Below are 22187 nucleotides of genomic sequence, written 5' to 3'. Positions count from 1 at the left end.
ATATGGTATTTTATATATACTCAGACATACCTACAGTTGGCACCATGGTCATGGCTCCAAAGTTTAGTTACAAGTTCTATTATAAGCCCTATTTTTAACTCCTCTAATTTTGATTAGGAAAATTCATTTGGCCTGAAAACTGTCAGTTTTTATGCACAGCTGAACAAAAATTGGTCATACAATGTTGACGTTAGAAGTCATACAAAATAACTCCCATTGGAATTTTTTTTTTATTAGAATCTTGTTCATCTTTGGATTCTTTCTCAAATTTTTCATATGGATAAATCTCCCTAAAAAGTAGTCATTGGCTGCACCATTTTCAAAGAAAATTGGTTCTTATTAAAGTCTTTGAGGGCTATTCACAGAGCATAAAAGTTAAATACATGCATAAATATTTGCATAATCAAGGCATAAATTAAGTTTGCTCCCATACTTAGCATTAGAGTTATAATGTATATATAACAACAACAAACATTACTGTTAAAACTGAAACAAAGATACCAAAGCAATTATGGAAATGAATCATTAAGGGAAGGTAGATAAATACTCAAATTCTATTACAATTCATACAATCTCTTAAATAAGACTGTTGTTTTCCTTTCTTTATTTTTTTTTAATTATTGGCTGGACTCAGTAATTGAGAAGCAAGCTTCTTTACACCGCCACATCACAGTTATAAACCCTACCAAAGGCAAAGGAAAATAATTGTCCAGTCTAATTAGTCTGGATAAATATAGGGAGCATTTAGCCCTTTGCACGTGGAACTCCCACTGAAGTAAATGAAAGTTTTGCAGAGGGCTTGTAAAACTGGACTCATGAACTACACGAGATATGGAATTCTATTATCTAAAGCTGAGACTCCCTGAAGTGCCATACATACATACGCAAGTGCACACACCGCACTCTGAACATGTACTTATTAAATGTGTAAAAAAACCCAAGCCCCAGCATTAGTTATATTAAAAACTCAAAAGTAAAAAGTTATAAAATTAATCTTGCTACAATAATATTAACATAGCCAGTTTGCACATCCTATATATTTTACAGGATACATTAACAACAAAGGGGTAATACATTACATGTATATTTGAAAAAAAGACCAATTTTGACACTTCCTGACTTTTGAAAGCTTAATCTTGCAGAATTACCAGTAGGTTTCTATTTATTTTTCCATTCAAATTTCCTATGTTTTTTCGGGGGGGAAGGTAGAAAAAGGAATAAATTATAAAATCTGGAGGTAATCAGATTACTGTTTGCTGGCTTTGTCAGCAGAATTTGAAAGTTCTTTTCTCTACTACTATTCACCTTGAGTTAAATTCATCCTGTGAGGAGGTCTAGCACAAAAAGACTATGCAAACTTAAGCAGAACTTAGTGGTATATAGCACAGGACTCGTGCCAGCCCTCAGCACAGGAGTGCATTTCATAGATTTTAAGGCCAGAAGAAACCACTGTGATCACTTGTCTGATCTCCTGTATAACACAGGACCTTCTGAATTAATTCCTGCTTCATGTCCAATAGCTGTGGATGAACTAGAGCATATTTTTTAGAAAAACATCCACTCCATTTCACCCTTATGCAAAACCAGCAAATCTTATAAGACTTTGTACCTACAGATGTACACCTGACTATAGCTCCAATCCTGCAAAGACTTGGGCACAATGACAAGTCACTAGGCACAAAGTCTTTGCAGGATCAAGGCCTGTATCTGTAAAAATGTATTGTGAACTTATGTACATATAGAAGGTTTGTACTGCAGATGTCCAGTATCCAATTTTCTAATGATTATAACTTTGTTAAATCAAAATTAATTTTCTTCAAACCAATGAGAATTGTGTCCATCCAAATTTCAAGCTGTTTTTGCTGTAGCCTTGTTCCAAGAAACATGGTTATAGTTTCTAAAACATTAGGGTATTTTTTCCATCTTCACCAAACTCAAACCTCTGAAACCCAACCTTATAGCAGAGACCAAGTACAATGCCAGCCACAAAAATGAATTATGGGCAAAAACGTGCAAATTAATTTAAAAAAAGATAATCAACTTCAGAGCACCGTATTTCTGAGTGGATCTGAATTTCAGTCACACTTAAAGCCGCACCACATTTCTAATATTTTATTTCAAATATTAGCAATAATGTTAATAATAATGTATCTAACTCAGACTTCTTTACTTTGTATCATATAATATGAGGGCACTTGTTTACTAGCTATCCTCTTTACAGTACATTTTGTTCAGTTCAAACTCCCCATAAAACTGACTAAGGCAAAGAAGCTCTGCCAAAGGGAAATCTGAGAAAGCTCACCTTGCAGAAAGATCTTCTAGTCTTTCAAAATATGAAAAGTTCTTGCTGCTTAGCAGTCGCATATACAGACACAGCATCTGAAATAACTTACTCATATGCTCAATAAAGGAACTCATTAAAATTAGAGGGAAAACTGAATCGTTCATGTTTTAAGCGTGTGCAAGATCAACAGTAACCCTTTAAATTTTCCACAGCATTAAAACATTGATTCAGACACCAGAGCTAACGGTATATTGTTTTCACATTCATCACCAGTTTCAGAATTTGCTACAAAAAACAAAACCTCAGTGAAAAATGTAAAAGGCACACTTTGCACCATTTTTTCCGTTTACTGTGCTGAGAAAAGATATATGAATGTGATGATCAAGCAATCAATCTCAGCAAGACAGGAATGATAGTGCAGGCAGCTGGTAGGGCCCTGGGAGACTGCTCTTAGACTCTCTCTGTCTAAGGCTAGGTCTACACTACCCGCCTGAATCGGCGGGTAGAAATCGATCTCTTGGGGATCGACTTATCGCGTCTCGTCAGGACGCGACAATCGATCCCCGAATGGACGCGCTTACTCCACCAGCGGAGGTGGGAGTAAGCGCCGTCGACTGGGAGCCACGGCAGTCGATTTTGCCACCGTCCTCACAACAGGGTAAGTCGGATCTGATACGTCGAATTCAGCTACGCTATTCGCGTAGCTGAATTTGCGTATCTTAAATCGACCCCCCCCCTGTAGTGAGGATGTAGCCTAAGCTTACAGAAAGGACTACTAAGAGCAGTGAAAGGTGGGTGGGGTCCAGGTGAGGGAAGGGAAGAAAGGGGGGGGGGGGAAGAGAGAGACAGGTGCTTAGGGAAAAAAAGAGGTCTTGACTCTCCCAAAGAAAACAGTAGTCTTTTCTGAGGTGATAACCCAGGTAGCCTCTGGTCAAGAATTTGGCAAATAAACAATGTATCAAAAAAGTGGTAGAAAATGTTTCCAATATGATAGAAGTATTGGCATCTGCTGATGTGTACCTCAATGCTCTGGATAACCCAATTGTACATTCTTATCTGAAAGCAAACTTAAAATCTACTAAGATTATACCAACATCTCTATGTTTGTGAAGATAATCTCTTCTTAAGGTATTCTAATAATGTGTTGCCAGGGTAAGAAAGACATTTACTAAAGCAATTTCTGTCAGTTGTCTGTGATGATATGACCAATGCCCCAAATCACTGTCATCAATCTATTTTATACTTCTCATAACGCTGCTTAGCAAATAAGTTGAACAAATAGGTGGAAGCAAGTCAAAAACTGTTCTTCTGGAATATGTTGTTTTGAAGTCACAAATTTTAAGAACATTTTGAAAGAATATTGCAAATGCTACGGAAAGAAAGGCTATTTAATCACTAACTGAAATTATTCTAGAGTGCTACCTTTGCATATTCATGCTGGTAGAAAACACCCCCAGCACAGCTTTGGAACCATCTGGGAAGTAATGCCCATTAGGACCAAGACAATAACCTCCTCACAGCACCAAATGTTCAGACCTAAGAGGACCATCTGGTCCTCATCATTTCAGTGCCTTGTTTACCAGAGATAGGTGAGGGGGTAGGAATCTCCTCATGACCAAGGTTTGTTTAAAACCACATTCTAACCTAAACAGTTCTTTTAAAGAGAGTGCAAGTGTTGTGGTTTTTAAAACACTTTTAGGTAGTTAGAATACATAAAAGATTCTGTGCTGTTGTACATGTGTTTTCCCAGACCAATTCCAGCTTGGAAAGATCCTTTTGGCACTGGTTCCAGTTTGATCTGAGCTCATAGCACACGGGACATTTCATTTTTAGATGCTGGTGCCAGACTGTCAGCCAATACCATGTCTATGTCAGGCAAAGGCTAGTGGTGCAGCACAACAATGACAACACTCTCACCTCATCAATAAAATGTTCAAAGAGGACAGATATTTTTACTTAAATGTTTTTGATAACTTCTGGTTTAGCTTCTTACATCCGTCCCACTAGCTTAAAATAGAAAATTAAGTCTGCTCATATGGTTCTGCTAGCACAATACAATACAAATTAATGAAGAGCACTATTCTTGAACTGCAGAGTAACAACAGAGAAGTCCTTCAATGCTGGATGAAAAAATACTAAGAGAAAACTCGGCTGTAATCTGGTCCTGACAACATACATAGGAAAACTAGATAAGCATACACTAGAGATCACAGATTGCACACAAATACAGAATAGCATTTACTACTTTATTCAAGTAAGAAGAAAAGTCAAACTCCTTTTTATTTATATAATTTAAGAAAATGATACTAATCTGAAAACATGTAACTTTGAATGCTCTAACAAGAAGAGAGAGAGAGAGAGAGAGAAATGCTACATAACAGATTATTGTGGGATATGGAATATACCTAGCTGAGGCAGGCACAGGTGAATTATGATGGTTCTTCGTCACAAATGGGATTTGTTTTTATCCCACTCGTGCCAATTACTCTTAGTACAAAAGGAGAAGATATTAACTAAAAACATTACTTAAGTCATTTTCTACTCTGTTAAAGTATCACTCTTTAATGACAAGCCAAAGGCTACATTTCCATCAAAGGTCTGTGAATGGTGCCTTCTGCTCCTTGTAACTTCCCCCTGAGTTGAGTGCAAGGGATAATGGACTTTTCCCCCCACGCCCTCATTGAACATTTGGGGGAGACAGGTTGTGAGCCGGGCGATGCTTGCTGGCTGTTCAGCAGAGGCTGCAGAGGGACTCTAGCCTCCTGTTTCTGTTCCTGCAGCTCAACCAGATGCCTCAATATGTTGGATTGGTCCCTCATAATGCAAAGCATCTCATCCTGCGTCGCATGCTCATGCTCCTGGGATGCTTTCCTGCTCTCCCTATCCATGGCTAACTTCTCAGACAGTGAATTCCTCCAGGCTCTGAGCTCTGTCAGCTGTCCCTGAGACGTTCATTATCTCGATGAACATGTCCTCCCTCTAGGTTGGGGTGACTGACATGGCCGGGATCCTGTGTCAGGAGGTAAGGAAGTAGCGAAAGGCTTTGAGGGGGTTTCACCGCCATCTGTCTCAGGTATGGGAACCACGTTTGCCTGGGCCATGTGGGTGCAATAAGTATGACCCTGGCCTTGTCCTGTCTGATTCTGTGTAGCACCCGGCTCAATAGAGGAATCGGGGGGAACGCGTACATTAGTGGTGCTTCTCATTTTGTAAGGAGGGTATCACCCAGGGTGTGGCGACCAAGCCCCGCTCGGGAGCAATACTGAGGCATTGAGAATGCCTGTGAGCCGTTGAGAATAAATCTATAGTAGGGATTCCCACACCGGTTGAATATGGTCATGAGGGTTGGGTAGTCCATCTCCCACTCGTGGGTTTGGGAGAAGTGTCTGCTCAGCTGGTCTGCCATGGTATTCTGAAGTCCTGGCAGGTAAGCTGCAGAAATGTCTATCTTGTTGGATATGCACCATTGCCATGGGTGTAGTGCCTCGATGTAGAGAGGGTATGATTGAGCACCGCCCTGTCTTGAAGGTTGTTCGCGAGTCCTTCAAGGTATGAAGAGATGCATCAGTGCCCTTAACAAATAGTTTTTGGCACTCAAAGGGCAGGTCCTCAACTGTGGCTTGTACTTCCCTAGGGAATCCAGAGAGGTGGAGCCATGATGCTCGACGCATGACCATGGACGTGGCGATAGAATTAGCTGCCCTGTCAGTGGAATCGAGGGAGGCCCGCAGGGCTGTTTTGGCAACGTTTGGCCCTCTGCAACGTTGGCTTTGTATTGTTCCTTCGCTTCCTCTGGCATTTGTTCAATAAAGGATGTCATTTTACTAAACAAGATGTAAGTGTATTTCGCCAACAGAGCGGAGTAGTTTGCTATGCGAAATTGCAGTGAGGCCAAGGAATAGGCTTCGCGTCCAAAGAAGCCAAGCCTTTTCCAGTCGTTGTCATAAGGGGTGGTTTTTGACTGGTGCTGTTTTTCCCTTTGGTTTACTGCCTCTACGACCGGTGAATTTGGAGCCGGGTGAGTAAATAAGAACTCAGCCCTTTTGCTGTTACATAATATTTTCTGTCCGAGTGTTTACAGGAGGGTGAGACAGTAAGAGGTGTCTGCCATATTATCTTTGCAGGATCCATTATAGCAGCTTTGATGGGCAGAGCTATCTTTGCTGATGGGGATGCCTGAAAGATGTCAATAAGTTTGTGCTGGGTCTGTGGCAACTCTGCTAAAGAGATGTCCAGGAATTCTGCAACTCTTTTGAATAAGTCCTGGAAGGACTTGAAGTCATCTCCTGTGGTGGGAGGTGGTGGCATAATTATTTCGTCCGGGGACGAAGATAAAATATGGGTGGGTGGCAGTGTATCACCTTCAGGAGCCTCTACCTGCTCCTCTCCCTCTTCCTCCTGCGCCTCCGGTGGTGGTGGGTTAGTGGGTGAAAGGGACAGGGTGGCCCATGACGCTGGTAGGTTGGGGAGTTTAAGATTCTGGGCTCTGTAGATTGCCCATGGGTCCCAATATGGCCAATTGGGTGGCATAACAACAGGCAGTGTCATCCATGGTTGTGCTTCCCAGCTTTTCCCTTGCATAGGTAGTTGTTGGTGAGAGGGTTCAGGTTTCGGAGAGGGATGACGAGGGGTGTAAAGGCTCGAGTCATCCTCTTCATCCTCATCACTGGATAGTGTGGGTGCAGATCCATTAGGAGTGCCTATTCGGCTCGGTCTTTGCCTGACTGGGGTGCCGTCGGTGCCGAACAGAGGGATTCCCGGCGTGGAGGAGATTGTCAGGTCCTCCTGTCTGGTGAAGGATTGTGGTACTGGGAAGCTCAGTGCTGTGGATGACAGCGTAGTATGCTCTGACGGTGCCCAGGTCTTGTTAGGCTATGTATATGCAGCAGGTGGCGCCATTACACTAGCAGGTGCTGAGGCATTCTTCAGCACTGTGGGTGCTGAACAAGGGAGCTTAGCTTTAGCTCATGCACCTGAGTGAAAGCCTGGTTGCTTCGGTGCCTTAGCTCCTCAGGACGTCTCGGTACCGGATGTTCTTGGTGCCTCTCGGTCCGAGGTTCTCGGTGTCATCGGTACCGGAGCACATTTTTTGCCAGGACACCGCTTCTTTTTATGGGGATCTCTGAGGCGATAACTGTGACCGATGTTTGGTCACCTTCTTAGGTGTAGGGTCCTTAGACACGGTTTGGGTGGACCCCTTGTCTGAGGCTGCTGCTGGAAACTGTTAGCCAGGAGGAGTCCTGGACTCTGGGTCGGAGGCTGGCCTGAGGGATTTCTCCATCATTAATCATTTTAGTTGGAGGTCCCTGGCTTTCAGTGTCCTGGCAGATAATTTCTTGCAGTGTGGACACTTCTGTGGTACATGGGTTTCCCCGAGACAGCAGATGCACTGAGCGTGACCATCTGATACAGGAACTGAAAGTCTGCAGGTCAGGCAACGTTTAAAGCCGGGGGAACCAGGCATGCCTGTGGAGGTTCGTAGTTCAGTCACTGTTGCAGATACCCGCCGGTAGCGGGGGGAAGCTAACAAAATAAAGTGGGGGAGGTTGGGGGTTTTTTTTAGTGGGTAAATAAGGACGGAAACAAAGGGGATAAATAAAAGTGGGAATATAAGCAATTTCGAAACAGTCAGGGGCGCTGCTGTCGCTCTGACTCAAGCCAAAGGCAGTAGAGAAGGAACTGAGGGACTGTTGGCTGTGCATGCTAAGTAGCCGCCCGGAACAGCGCAAAACAGCTGCCGCATGTGCGTGGCCAACCGGGGCACTGCTACTACAAATCTCCGATTACAAGCGCAGGGAGCCAAGACACCTAAAGTGGAGCACCCACAGGGACACTCCTCGAAGCAGCAGCAAATGTTCCCTTCACATCTAAAGTATACAAGGGCAAAATATTCTCCAGGAAAAGGGAGACTTCTTGAAATAAGTTTTTATATTTCATTATGAGCATAAAATTGAACCCATTTTGCAAATGTATCATTCAAAAATGGCCCTATTCCAAGAAACAGCCATTTCCAAGGGGGAAATTATGGATCCATTTTAAGAAAAAGTGAATTTTTTATGTTTTACATTTTAAATTAGTCATTTTGTCTAATTTCACAAAAAAGCAAATTTTGAGGGGCATAAGTTAATCAAAATAAAGTCACCACCGTTTCAGGTGAAATTTTGTGGGGGAAAAAGTTGTCACCATTTTTGCACAATTTTAGCCTAATTCTTTCGCCAATCCTTGTAACATGGACATGAATAAATAAACAAGCAGCATAATAATAAGGAACACTATCTCTTTTTCTTTATTTTCTTGTCAACCTTCAACAACCATGTAGGACCCTCCTCTTAAATGCTGAATATGAAAATGAAGTCAAGTCCAACTTATGTGCCTTGTAAAGATGTGAAGACTAGATGATGCTGTGGAAAGCATATACATCAACAGGAACTGCCCCATCACAGTGAACTGATTTTTAATTCCTTTAGAAAGGGGCTTGCCACTGTTCTTGTGCAATACACAGAAGCAATTATGCTCTGGTCACGTCTGAAACTTGAATTGTCTCTACATCTTGGATGGAAAAGATTACCAATTGTCTGACGTGCTTTGTTTCCTGATTTAACAGCCCTTCCGTCACCCATCATCAGTCTCCATGCACTAGAGTGGGATGGACAAATGGCAAGCTCTCTCTTCTTGGACTCATGGAAAGCTGAGTTTACTTTAAGTATGAATTCCAAGGATGTTCAGACTACGACTTGTTCTTGTGGAATTTACATCACTTATAAAGCACAGTTCAATCTATAGATCCAATGACTGAGCTCCCTATTTTGATAAGCTTTTGGACGATTTTGCTACTATTAAAAAGGATATTTTTAATATAAGGGAAAGTAGGCAAGTCCATAGGTTCAAACAGTGGTACAGTGAAGGCTTATAAACTAGAATGAGTTTCTGTACACGGAATATCTTTACGCCTTCAGGAACTTTCTGATAGCAAGATGAGATAAAGTCATCTGACAGACCCTAGTACGCTGCTAATGATACTTCTGTTGCTCAGGCTCAGTTCTAAGGATATCCCCAGTGAAGAAAGACAAGATCTGACAGACTCCATCACAAGGCTTATTGCTATTCACTGGACCTTTATGGTTTAGCCCCAAGAATATACCCATCTGAAGGAAATATAATATTTCTGGAATTCCTTTCCTTGATGGGATAAAAGGTATTTCTCTCTGCCTTACTGTAAGAATTTTTCCATATCCTGGAATCAATTTTTTTCTTGATAATAAAAAGAACAGGAATACTTGTGGCACCTTAGAGACTAACACATTTATTTGAGCATAAGCTTTCGAGGGCTAAAACCCACTTCATCGGATGCATGCAGTGGAAAATACATGCATGCATCTGATGAAGTGGGTTTAGCCCACGAAAGCTTATGCTCAAATAAATTTGTTAGTCTCTAAGGTGCCACAAGTACTCCTCGTTCTTTTTGCTAATACAGACTAACACGGCTACCACTCTGAAACTTTTCTTGATAATAAAATAGTATCTATTACTTGCTGTGATTGTGGCAATAATTCTTGGATCTTAGGTCTTCCACACTCTCAGCCATTAATATCCAGGCTGTCAGCTTGAAGAGAGATTAGTCCATATGGTTTACTAGGCCTTGCATTAATATTAACATTTCTTACCACTATTTTCATTCGGTTGATGACAGAGTTCTACGCACTTTAGAGAAGCAGCAATTTCTTGGCCAATGCTTTCCCCATATTATGCTTCACCCTAATTAAGATTTATTCAAACAATACTCAGTGTTATTTTTACAAGTGCTCTAAATTATTTATTAAATTATGACTAAATTGAGATTAAATTCTACTATATTACCCAATGCTGATAGACACCTATTTTAACAAAGACTCTTTCCTCCCAACTGAGAATTTGCTTTCTCTATTCTCACTTAACAATACAAAAATGAATTCACTGTAAATCATAACAAAAAAACATTTACCTCCTCCTTCGCCCGCCCCCGTCAACTTAAAACAAACTTGTGCAGCATGCAGCAGTGTCTGTATATAGAGAGTTAGATGCTTAGATATAATTGCTAATGTGGCAATACAGATAGGGTTATTTATATACCCGTGATACTCCAGTTACCAGTTTATTTGGTTTTGGTTGCTAGTTAGTCTAAATTTTGTGGTTATCTACTTTATTTTATCTCGGTTGCTAGTTACTTTTTATTATACCAAATTAGGGTACAAAGCCTTAGCTGATATAAATCAATATTGCTCCAGTGCAGTTAGGAAGCCAATATATTATTAGTTTCTAGTGCACAGTCAAAAGAGAAGGAGCTTGCTACTGATATCGTTGATTTACACCAGCTGATGATCTAGTCCCAGAGCATTTACTTGTATTCTGGATACAAAGGCAAATTGGTACATGGAGCTAATCTAAAACTGGAATTTCTGGCCTGCAGGGAATACTGATATTTTGACATTAGCTTTTGTCCCAATTCAGGACAAAAAGTCAAACTACCAAAACTTTTTGTTTTGACAGCCCTAAATCGAAACATTTTATTTTAGGTCAACATGAATCTGTCTAGTCACCTGAGCCACTGCGGTGCCTCATGTGAGTGGTAGTTCACTGTCCTTCCTCCAACTATCCTCCTGTATAAGCTCTTACTCCCCTGCCCAGACTCCATATTCCATAATGCACTGGGATCTCTTCCTGTGGCTGAAACACTGCAGTACTTAATCAACTCCCATAAGGCTCTAGATGTCTCCAGGCTTTCTATCCTCTCTTCTGGTCCTTCATCCTGCCTGCCCCTCACAGCCTCTGGCCCCACCTCCTGATGTCCTCATATGCTTTTCAGCCATTGTTTCACATTTTAAAGGTGAAGGTGTAAACGTTGAAAAGTATGTTAACAAATGTAATTCCATGTAATGCTTTAGTTGCGGGGAAAACACTTAACTCTAAATTCAGCTGTGGGCAGATAAAAAGCCTTCCAGTTCACCTTTCAAAACAAAACAGCTCACGCAGAAGAGCTGAGCAGCAATACGAAATAGATATGGGAATATAGTGACCTAGCAAATTTTAAAAAGCCACAGCTTGTTGCTCTGTAAACCCAATATTTGATACACTTGCATCTTTACCCCTCAAGAAACTGTCAATATTGCTGACAAAGTGACCAAAGTAAGACCTCAACTGGACATCAGGAAGAGAGCAATACTTCTTTAATATTGAAAAATACTAATTTCTGCTGATTCATTTTTGTTTTAAAATGTGCTGAAATGCTCAAGGACAGCACAAGCTGCGTATGCATTTTTTATGCAGTGCTTACAGAATTTTGCACATCACAGATTTAATGGGGTTTTTTTATACCACTATTCTTTTTCCTCAGATATCACCTTCTGTATCAGTACACACAGTGGCAAACACTGGCACTATAGGAGTCTCACTGTTTTTAGAAGTATATACAATGGCAAGTTTATGTCAACAGATTGACACATTCGGGGAGGTATGTTAGAGGTAGTGCAAGTAGTGAACAGAATGAGACAAAAACTGTGTCTCTAATGAAAGCTGCTTTACACCTCTAGTCTTACCTAGCAATGAAATAAAACACCAATTGTAAATGGGTTCCTATAGTGTCATTTTCACATATAACTCAAACAATATGATCCCTGGTACGCTAGGAAAGTGACCTGCTACTGCCATGGCCCCCAATTCAGCAGGGGTTAAAAGGCTTGGCTGCTAATACAGATGAGACAAGACTGTTTACAACACTATCACAAAAAGTCTAAATAAATAAATAAAAATAATACACATTTATACAGTACATTTCACCTAGATATTTAAAAAAAAAAAAAACACCTTCACAATGGTGGTGAGCATTATTATCCCCATTTTACAGCTAGGAAAACTAAGGCACAGAGAGACCTGGCCATATGGAGGTTGGAGCTAAAATGCTTCCCTTCTGGATACAAGAACAACTTGGGACCTACTTCTGGATGAAGAAATATAAGCGTCTCAGTTTAATGTAAATGTACAATCAGTCAATGGCAAAGCTAGGATACAACCTGATCTTTCTACAATTACTCTAGCGCCCTATACATTGAACCACATATCCTCCCTTAAATAGAGATGAGGTAGAACACTGTCTATCTCTCTTTCTGTAACAGTATTTAAAACAATCTTCCGTTAACTAAAATAGCAGCCAACGCATTCAGCATGTGGAAGGCAAGTTGAAGACAACTACTGCTAGCAACAGGTCATTGTCCTACTATACGTGGCACCTGTGTGGAATTTTTAAATCATATTTAAAGTGCAGTAAGCGGATTTAAAATTCCTGTTCAGAATCTACGTTCAAAAAATATCTCTACAATCTTTTGCCACAATACAATACTTTTCTGGTACAAATTTGGGGCCCAATGAAATAGCAAAGTACAGTCAAGAGACAGAAACAGTAATAGTCATTCATACCATTTGATTGCATGTTCTCTATAGTGAGACAAATTAAAATGTTATTAAAATTGGTAGCACTTTAAAGAAACTGTCAATAATTGATACTTCATTAAACTTTAATTAGACAGATAATTTACTATATTTATTATACATTAATTGAATAGTAACTAAATATAATTATTAATGTGTACTAAAAATATTTAGGCCCTTTGGAAAGTCTACATATTTTTCAAATGTTCATATGAAAACAATTTGACATTTTTGTTATTAATGATACAATATTGATAGTACAATATTTATGATACAATGATAGTAAATATTAGCTAATGTATACATCAAAACACCTTGAGAAAGTATGAACATTATTGTGAGAATTGCCCTGAGTTATAGGGGAATGCAGAGAAATAGCAGCATTTGGGCTAGAATTTCATTCCAATTCCATCCCCTTTGGAACACCTGAGCCTTGCAAAACAGATAAAATCCAGCCACAGCTGGCCAACTGAGAATTCCTTCAGAAAAGGGGAATTCACAGTTGGAGTAAAGCCAACTTGCCCCCCAACCTCAGTATAAATATTAAGGGAAGGAACATGACTGAGTAGAGAATGTACAGGGGAGCTCTGCTTCACTTTCTCCCCCATAGCAATGCTCAGCTGGTGTCTGATCCCTTACGGTACTTCTACACTGTAGATGGGAGCATGCCTCCCAGCCAGTGTAAACAGACACACACTAACTCTGATCCTTCTAGAACACTAAAAATATAGTCTAGAACATTGCAGCATAGGTGACAGCATGGTCTAGCCACCAACTGGGGACCCTGGGGGTCAGCAGGCTTGTACTCAGGCAGCTAGCCCAGGCCTCAACATCCACACTGTTATTTGTTAATCGCACAAGCTCCAGCAGAGCTAGGATGCGTCTGTCTAACTAGGCTGGTAGGCACACTCCCAGCTGCAGTGTAGACATACCCTTAGGGACCTTAGAGCAGCTTTATTGCACAGAGAGGGACAAAGCAGCTTGAGAATCACAGAGCCAATTACAACTTCCTCCTGCTCATTTCTCTCCTGCACACAGTGTATCGGTGCAGGAAATAAATCTGGTTCTTTTTATATATGTCATAATTTTTCAGCCACTTATGTACCAAGATGAAAGGCATCTTAATCTTAATGAAGAATAGTCTTTAAACAACTGAATTCAGTAACTTACAAATATCCTGGTAAACCACATAATTTAATATTAGTTAGTGCTACTTATATTTTAAGTCCTGTCTCATCCCTTACTTTAAGTACATTTGTCTCAAATTGGCCCTTTATGAAGATATATGGATCACTATTAACCTGGTTAAGGCTCAGAATATACATTCCTTAATTGAAAACTGCAACGGTTTATCAATTACTGCTATTTATATCTGGTCTATCCAGGATTCCAGACAGACCAGAAGGAAATGTCCCTGTTCACAATCTAAGCCAAACCTAAGCTTTAGCTAGTGTTGTAGATGAACAGAGTAAAGTACAGTGATATGAATCAGGCATCTGTGTAATAATCAGGAACTGCCATTTTAATGGTAATTCCTAAAGAAAATGTAGCCTGACAACATGCATCTAGGACAGGAAGATCAAAGTGGCAACCAAAGATACAGGAAATTTCTTCCACTACTGTTATGCAGCACATGGCTTGCCAGTTTTCTTCCTGATTGCCACCTTCTGCCCAATAGATGACTGCTTTTGAGTGGTGGACTGAATCTTGTACTGTATATAAAGCACTTAAGAACGAAAAGGATAACAACCATAATGTATATGTACTGAGACACTTTTCATAATTCATATCTAAGAGGTTTTGGGATCCTCAGTAATTATGATGTTTTGGTTCCTGAGCATAGGTGCCGAAAAAAAAATAGTGGGTGCTCAGCATCCACCAGCAGCCCCGTGGATCAGCACCTCCCCTTCCCCACACCTCCCACCCACCAGCGGACCCACCGATCAGCTCCTCCTCCTCCCTCCCAGTCCCCCACCTGCCGCGGATCAGCTGTTCAGCAGCATGCAGGAGGTGCTGGGGGGGGGGAGGGCGAGGAGCCAGGAGCAGGAAAAGGTGGGGGAAGGGAGCGGGAAGAGGCGGGGCAGGGGCAGAGCAGGGTGAGAAGAGGCAGGGCGACGGTGGGGGCTTGGAGGAAGGGGTGGAGTGGGGGCAGGGCCTGGGGCACAGCAAGGGCAGGAAGGGGCAGGGCAAAGGTCAGGGCTCGGGGACAAGGGGTGGAGTGGGGGCAGGGCCTGGGGCAGAGTGGTGGCAGCAAGAGGCGGGGTTTGGACTTTGTGGAAGGGGTGGAGTGGGGACAGATTCTGGGGCGGAGCGGGGGTCGAGCACCCCCTGGGAATAGAGGAAGTTGGCACCTATGTTCCTGAGACCCAAACTAAATTTATATTTATATTTTTCCTCTTTACATACAAATATATTCCAGCACTGATGAATAGGAACATATCCTTTCTTAAAGAAAGCTATATTTATAATACCTAGCTTAGGCAAGCTTTCCAACTTTCATGAATGTTTTAGTATATCAATGCATTTGGGTGGTGTGGTAGTTTTCCAAAGCTCACAGGATTCCACTTGCCCTACCCCACTGCCCTCTTCTTCAGAAATCGCTCTATTTCCAAAGAGACAGCCACAAAGAGCAGGAAACAAAGAAACCCACAATCGTACACTTACTTATTCAATGTGAGGTCAAGGATGAATTTGGAGCCGAAGGCCTCAATCTGGAAACTTGCCTGGGCCAGATGCACAGCCTGTAGACATGAAAAAAGAAGAACCTTTAGTTTTCCTATATGTTTAAAACAAGTCAAATCAGTCATCAAGGTGTGTATTTTTTATTATAGTAAATTGTACAGTACAAAATAACTTATTTAGGATTCCCATAGAAATGTCTGCATATTTTTGTATGCCATTATTTGGATCGGTATAGTGAAGGCATAACAAGTACCTACTACAGTATATACACAGTGTTCTAATTGCAATCACCTCATAGCACTCACTTATTCTAAAAAAGTATGAATAATTATAATTAAGGCCATTGTGATGCAAGCATGTAAATACAAAATCATGGCAAAGCTCATATTATACAGTATGCAGGATTCCTTCAAAATAATTCCCTTTAAGATCCAAGGCTTTGCATCTGTGGATGTATCCATGCTAGAGGTTACTAGATCAACAATTCTCAACACATTCATTCAATAGCTAGTCCCATATCTGGAGCTTTAAATTTCAGCTTTAACTTTAAATTAGATCTAGCTGCCAAAAACAGAATGTCCTCAATTCTCTAACCTGAATTATCAAGTCAATTCTCAATATTGTTCTAAGCGGGACTAACAATATCTGCAGCATATTCATACATTAGCTGGAAAAACAGGGTCACAACAGACTATCCAAAATTTTGTTTAATAAAAGATTATCATAGATACTTGTCCAGTGTTCCCTCTAATTTTTTATGTCCATGTGCGGAATTAATTTTGTTATGTGCACCAACATGGAGGTGATGTGTGACATGTCACCTTCATATTGGTGCACATAACAAAATTTCATGTGGTGAGGGTGGGGCCAGGGCCGAGGGGTTCGGAGTGTGGGAGAGGGCTCAGGGCTGGGGCAGAGGATTGAGATGTGGGGGGATGAGGGCTCTGGCTGAGTGTGCGGGCTCTGGGGTGGGGCTGGGGATGAGGGGCTTGGGGTGCGGGAGGGGGCTCAGGGCTGGGGCAGAGGTTTGGGGTGTGGGGGAGGTGGGCTCTAGGGTGGGGCCGGGGATGAGGAGTTTGGGGTGCAGGCTGCCCTGAGCCCACTCCCGCACCCCAAGCCCCTCATCCCCAGCTTATATGCTTGCATCAGGGGCTGCGGTGGGGAGAGATGACTTCCCCCAGCCCTCTCTCGCTGCAGCAGCTTGGGGCTGGGGGAGAGGCGCCTCTCCCCGTCCGCGGCAGCTCTGGCAAGGCTGGGCTGGGCCGAGGCAGGTCCGCTCTAGGGCCAGGCCAAGAAAGCGCTCCTCTCCCCCGGCCGAGGCAGGTCCGCTCTGGGGCCGACGGGGAGGGGAGCCTCTCCCTGCCATAGCCCTGAGCCCCTGCGTGGGGCTTAAGAGGCAACTGCATGGCCACGCAGCTTAGAGGGAACTTAGCTTGTCACAATTTCAGGGTAACTGCACCTGTATTCACCTTTCATGGTTTCTCGAGAGCACCCACTTAAAGGTTTCCAGCTCCCACCTGTCACCTTTCTCAGGCAGAGACCCATCTCACTCACTCCTGACTGGAAGCTTTAAGACTGCATAGCTCCCTGGATTTACACTATGATACTCCCAGCAAGCCAGACAGGCCAGTGCCTGCACTTTCCTTTCTCTCTGAAGGCTATGACCAGCATATTGTCCGAAGTTTTAAGTCACCACACAACCTCTTCTAAGCTAGCACATTTATTTTTAAAGTAAAAATATTACAGAGAAAACATTAAAAACAATAAAAGAACCAATACTCTTAATCCGAATGTCTTTGCACTTTAAGGACCCTCTGTTTCTGCCCCACTTCTCCCAACAGTGCTGCCTTGTTGTGCAGTGGAGCTGAGACAGCAGTGCCTTGAGGAGCTTTTCAAGCACTGATATTTTAGGCTTTGTCTACACTACAAAATTAGGTCAACTTAATTGAGGTCAACCTACAACCACCGCAGTAATTCAATCGGCAATTGGTGTCCACACTACCCTTCTTCTATCAGTGGAGCACGTCCCCACCAGGAGTGCTTGCACCAACTGAAGTGGGGCATTGTGGGGCACTGACGGCGATGAAGAGCTCACAGCTGGAGCCCCCGATCTGCCGTGGGGTGACAGCCCCAAGCAGAGACCCACAGCATAGAGACAACCAGCAGTGAAATTGACTCAGCCATTCTCTGACAGCTCTGGGATCTCCATTGGGAGCTGGGAGCCCTGGCTCTCAGCGCCTGGCAGCCAGGCTTGGAGCAGGGAGCCCAGGCAGCAGCCCAGCTGGGAGTGGGGAGCTGGGAGGAAGCAGGGCTCCCAGTGGGCAGAGGGAAGCCCAGGCAGCAGCCCACTAGGAGTGGGTGGCTGGGAGCCCAGGGGGGCAGCTGGCCTCTAGCTGGAGCCCCCCACCAACACCAGGGTGACAGCCTGAGCTGTGAGCCAAGGTTCACAGCCAAGGTGCAAGGTTCACAGCAGGGAACTGCTGGAGCCGTGAAATTGACAAGAAAAATACAAGAGCAGGTATAAATACATGAAAGGATGGGGGTTGCTTTACCAAGCGTGAGGTCAGTCTAACGAGATAAATCAATTAACAGCAGGATACCAAGGGAGGAAAAATAACTTTTGAAGTGGTAAGAGAGTGCCCCATTACAGACAGTTGACAAGAAGGTGTGAGTAACAGTAGGGAGAAATTAGTATTGGGGAAATTAAGTTTAGTCTGTAATGGGCCACTCTCTTACCATTTCAAAAGTTATTTTTCCTCCCTTGGTATCCTGCTGTTAATTGATTTATCTCGTTAGACCGACCTCACACTTGGTAAAGCAACCCCCATCCTTTCATGTATTTATACCTGCTCCTGTATTTTTCACTTCATGCATCCGAAGAAGTGGGTTTTAGCCCACGAAAGCTTATGCCCAAATAAATGTGTTAGTCTCTAAGGTGCCACAAGGACTCCTCATTGTTTTTGTAGGAAAAGGGTGGCAGCTGGTTGAGCTATCTATGAAGTCACAATGGTCCCACTAAAAGTTACCTGAGCCTCTCCATAAACAATATAATCATAACATTTAGATACAATTACTAATAACTTAAAATAATTAGAATATATATATTTTTCAAATGCAGCCTATGCACAAGATTTAAATTAATTTTGACTATGTGGAAAGTTTGATGAGCTTGTTATTCCACTGTTAAGATCATTCAGGATAAAGAATAGACTGACAATACATTTCTTAAGTCCTAGTTTATAATGAATTTTAACCCAAACAAATTAATAAATTTACGTGTACATTTTCAAAAAAGCCATTCTGCACTCAAAGAATAAATGCTGAGAGTTGAGAAAGATATACTGTATTTTTCATACAATCCAGAGAGCCAAAATAAAACTCAACCATAACCACGGATTTGTGATTGGTGCCTCTATAATAATTATATACATGCACGTGCGCGCACAAACGCACAATTATTCTTCATTGCTTGTGTTACGGTAAAGAGTTAATGCCTAACCAAGATTTATATACAGCTATTCACAGCTTCAGCACCAGAGAGATTTTATGGTCCTGTCAAAAGCAAAAATCCTAGCTCAATCATAACTATGGAACCACCATAATGAACAACCCTGGGATGAAATAAACATATTACTTTTATGTGTTTAGACTAATCTCATCATTCACGTGTGGCAGCAATGAGTCAGCGACTAGGTCACCCTAATTAGTGAAGACTAAAATAGTATTTCACCCTGGCAACTGATTTATATTATTTATAACAAGTTAGCATAAAGTGTTTTATTACTTTGTGTTTCAGCCATTATGATTTTATGTAATGTGCCTCATTCGTGGGAGGGGGAATATTTCTGAAGAATGTTACACACTATTGATATTGTTGTCTTTTAAAGAAATGCATTAATTCCTATATTGTGGGATGCTGATATTCCAGTGATTTATAGTGCTAAAGTGTGATTTGAAATTCATTTCCTCTTAAACAAACAAGTCATAGACAGCATACGTCAAAATAAGAAATGATATTCCTGGAATGTGTATAACACTTTCTTTATATGCACACCCTTTAGATGTTTCCTTTTCTATGCATAAGAAAAATTACACATATTGCTTGTGCAGTCTGTATACATGCACACACTTGATACACATATGGGATATATGTGACTTCATCGGTACGTATGCGAGTATGTGAAACCTATATTCTTGTTGTTCCCATCTAGTTATATATACACCTCTACCACGATATAACGCGACCCGATATAACACGAATTCAGATCTAACGCGGTAAAGCAGTGCTCCGGGGGGGCGGGGCTGTGCACTCCGGCGAATCAAACCGAGTTCGATATAACGTGGTTTCATCTCTAACGCGGTGAAAACACTGTCCCAAGGACAGTGTTATATCGATGTAGAGGTGTAGTTTAAAAGATATAAAAGGAAACTGTTTGCTTCCTCAGCACAAGTGCTTGTTATGACGACAAAGGCTACTCTCTAGCTGCAAAGCTGCAATATTACACTAAGCTTTCCTGCCGCACAGCACTACCAATCAAATGCAGTGGAGCTAGCTCAAGAGGGAAGAGTCAGATTCTCTTTTCCATTTTTGCTGCGGCCAAAATAAAAACAGCAGTAAGGAGCGGTTCAACAACAGGCTGAGCAAGTACAAAATGACGGTCGAGTGTGCTTTTGGCCGTTTAAAGGCCCACTGGCACTGCCTATATGGGAGGCTGGCCCTGGCCGATGACAATATTCCTATGCTTATAGCAGCGTGCTGTACGCTCCATAATATTTGTGAAGGGAAGGGTGAAAGCTTCACTCAGGGCTGGACCGCTGAGGCTCAGCATCTGAAGGCTGAATTTGAACAGCCAGAGACCAGGGCTATTAGAGGGGCGCAGCATGGGGCCATAAGGATCAGGGATGCGGTGAGGCAGCAATTTGAAGCTGAAAGTCACTAATATTTGTTGCTATGCTCGGGAGTGCAGTGCTTGTAATGCTAGGAGGTGATTGTGATTGGTGCAGAACTGTGAAGGTTTAAGAAAATTGCCTGTTGCTTTGCAGGGCTCTGTTTGCTTTCAATTAATGGAATAAAGATTGCTTTAAAATCAAAACAATTATTTTATTAAAAAACAACAACTGGAGGAGAGAGACAAACAAAAAAACACCTCAGCACTCTGGGGGATGAAGGAAGGGAGGGTCCCAAGGCAGTTAAAGATTTGTGTATGTCCAGGTATCATATGCAACCTTGTCTTTGGAGTACAGTGCAGTGGGTACTGTACTTCCGCATGGCTAAACTGCAGAGGGTTGGGTGTTGAGTGAAGTGAGTCCTGGGAGTCCACAGGGCTGGACTGTGACGGGGCAGGAGTGGAATGCAGCGGGTACAGACTGGAGCCAGGAGGTTGGTAAGAGTGTGTTGGCGGTGTCTGGGGGGCGCATGGGAAAGAGTTTTGCGACAGCGATCGCAGGGAAGGGTGGGCGCAGAGCTGCTCGGTTTGCAGTGCTAGTAGCGCCTGAAGCGTGTCCGCCTGGCGCTCCATAACCTTTAAGAGCCGCTTTGTTCCGGCACGCCGCATTCTCCTTTTGGTCCCTCTTCTCACTGTCCCGCCACTCCTTCAATTCTTGTTTTTCGGCCGGGGAGTGCATCATGACATCACGCAAAAAGTCCTCTTTCGTTCTTCATGGCCGCTTTCTAATTCTGCGCAGCTGTTCAGCCAGCGATAACAAAGAGGGAGGCTGGGCTCCCAAGGTCATCTCTGTGAAGCCAAAATGCAACATTTTACAGAAGCAGTATTGTTTGCAACACACAGGCCACTGATTCAGTGATTTAGAACACAGCCACTATTCACATACCTGTAGCTAACTGGCTGACACCAGGCAAGCACATGTGAGCCACAAGACCCCCAAAATGGTGAGTAACCGCAGGGGCAGGGGAAATCAGTGTTCCAGAACCGTACTGTACACTGGGCACGTGGTCCTTCGTGGAGAGCCAGCACTGTAGGGGGAGCCTTATAATCATTACTGTCCCCATATTTTCCACAGGCTGTGTTCATTACGGAAGATATCTCGCTGCTGAGGGTGAGCAGGGAATCAAGGGAGGGTCTTCTCCAAGCCCTGGCCCTTATGCGAGCCGCCTGTGTGCAGCAATGGTCCCCCACCCCACCCCCCACCCCTCAGCTCTACCAAGAACTTGCGGCAGCGGATTGCCCAGTATCTCCATGAGAGTTTTGTGGAGATCTCTGAGGCAGATTCCCGTGAAGTGAGGGAGTCGATCAACACCCTGTTCCACCGCTCAGACTAGGCATGTGATGGTATCCGAATCATACAGACACAAGCCTGCTTTCTGTAACCCTCCTGCCCCCAACAACTCGCTTCAGTGATTCCCAAAATCAAAGCCACTTACCAAGGGCCTCCTCTCCTGTTTGTGCTTCGCCAAGCTCCGACTGGCAAGCCTCCTACGGGTTAGAGAACAACTCCTGGCTGCATGCATCTCTGACCTCCGAGTCGTCCTCTACCTCTGGATCCCCCTCCACATCCTCGTGCAAGATTTCTTCCGCCTGGCTCGGTCCACTCTCAACTGGCACATGAACCACCGAAGTATCCACAGTGACCTTCGCGGTGGAGGTGGGGTCGCCACCGAGTATCACGTCCAGCTCTTTGTAGAGCCGGCAGCTCATGGGTGCAGCACCAGAATGGCAGTTTGCCTCCCGCGCCTTGTGGTAGGCATTCCGCAGCTCCTTCACTTTGACCCTGCGTTGTAGTGTGTCCTGGTCATGGCCCC

At 43.0% G+C, this 22187-nt stretch overlaps 1 protein-coding gene across 1 annotated transcript in view; it reads right to left on the bottom strand.

Moving 5' to 3' along the window:
• Positions 1–22187, bottom strand: part of ADAM23 (ADAM metallopeptidase domain 23) — a 171887-nt gene that overhangs the window by 136698 nt on the left and 13002 nt on the right. Inside the window, exon 3 of the mRNA XM_065413052.1 lies at positions 15410–15486. Within this exon, the coding sequence (XP_065269124.1) occupies positions 15410–15486 (77 nt within the window). The remainder of the gene's footprint in view (positions 1–15409; positions 15487–22187) is intronic.

This window comes from Emys orbicularis, chromosome 11 (genome assembly GCF_028017835.1).
Source record: "Emys orbicularis isolate rEmyOrb1 chromosome 11, rEmyOrb1.hap1, whole genome shotgun sequence".
Taxonomy (NCBI): domain Eukaryota; kingdom Metazoa; phylum Chordata; order Testudines; family Emydidae; genus Emys; species Emys orbicularis.
The sequence above is the reverse complement of the archived record's forward strand: the minus strand, read 5'-3'. Positions and strand labels throughout refer to the sequence as shown.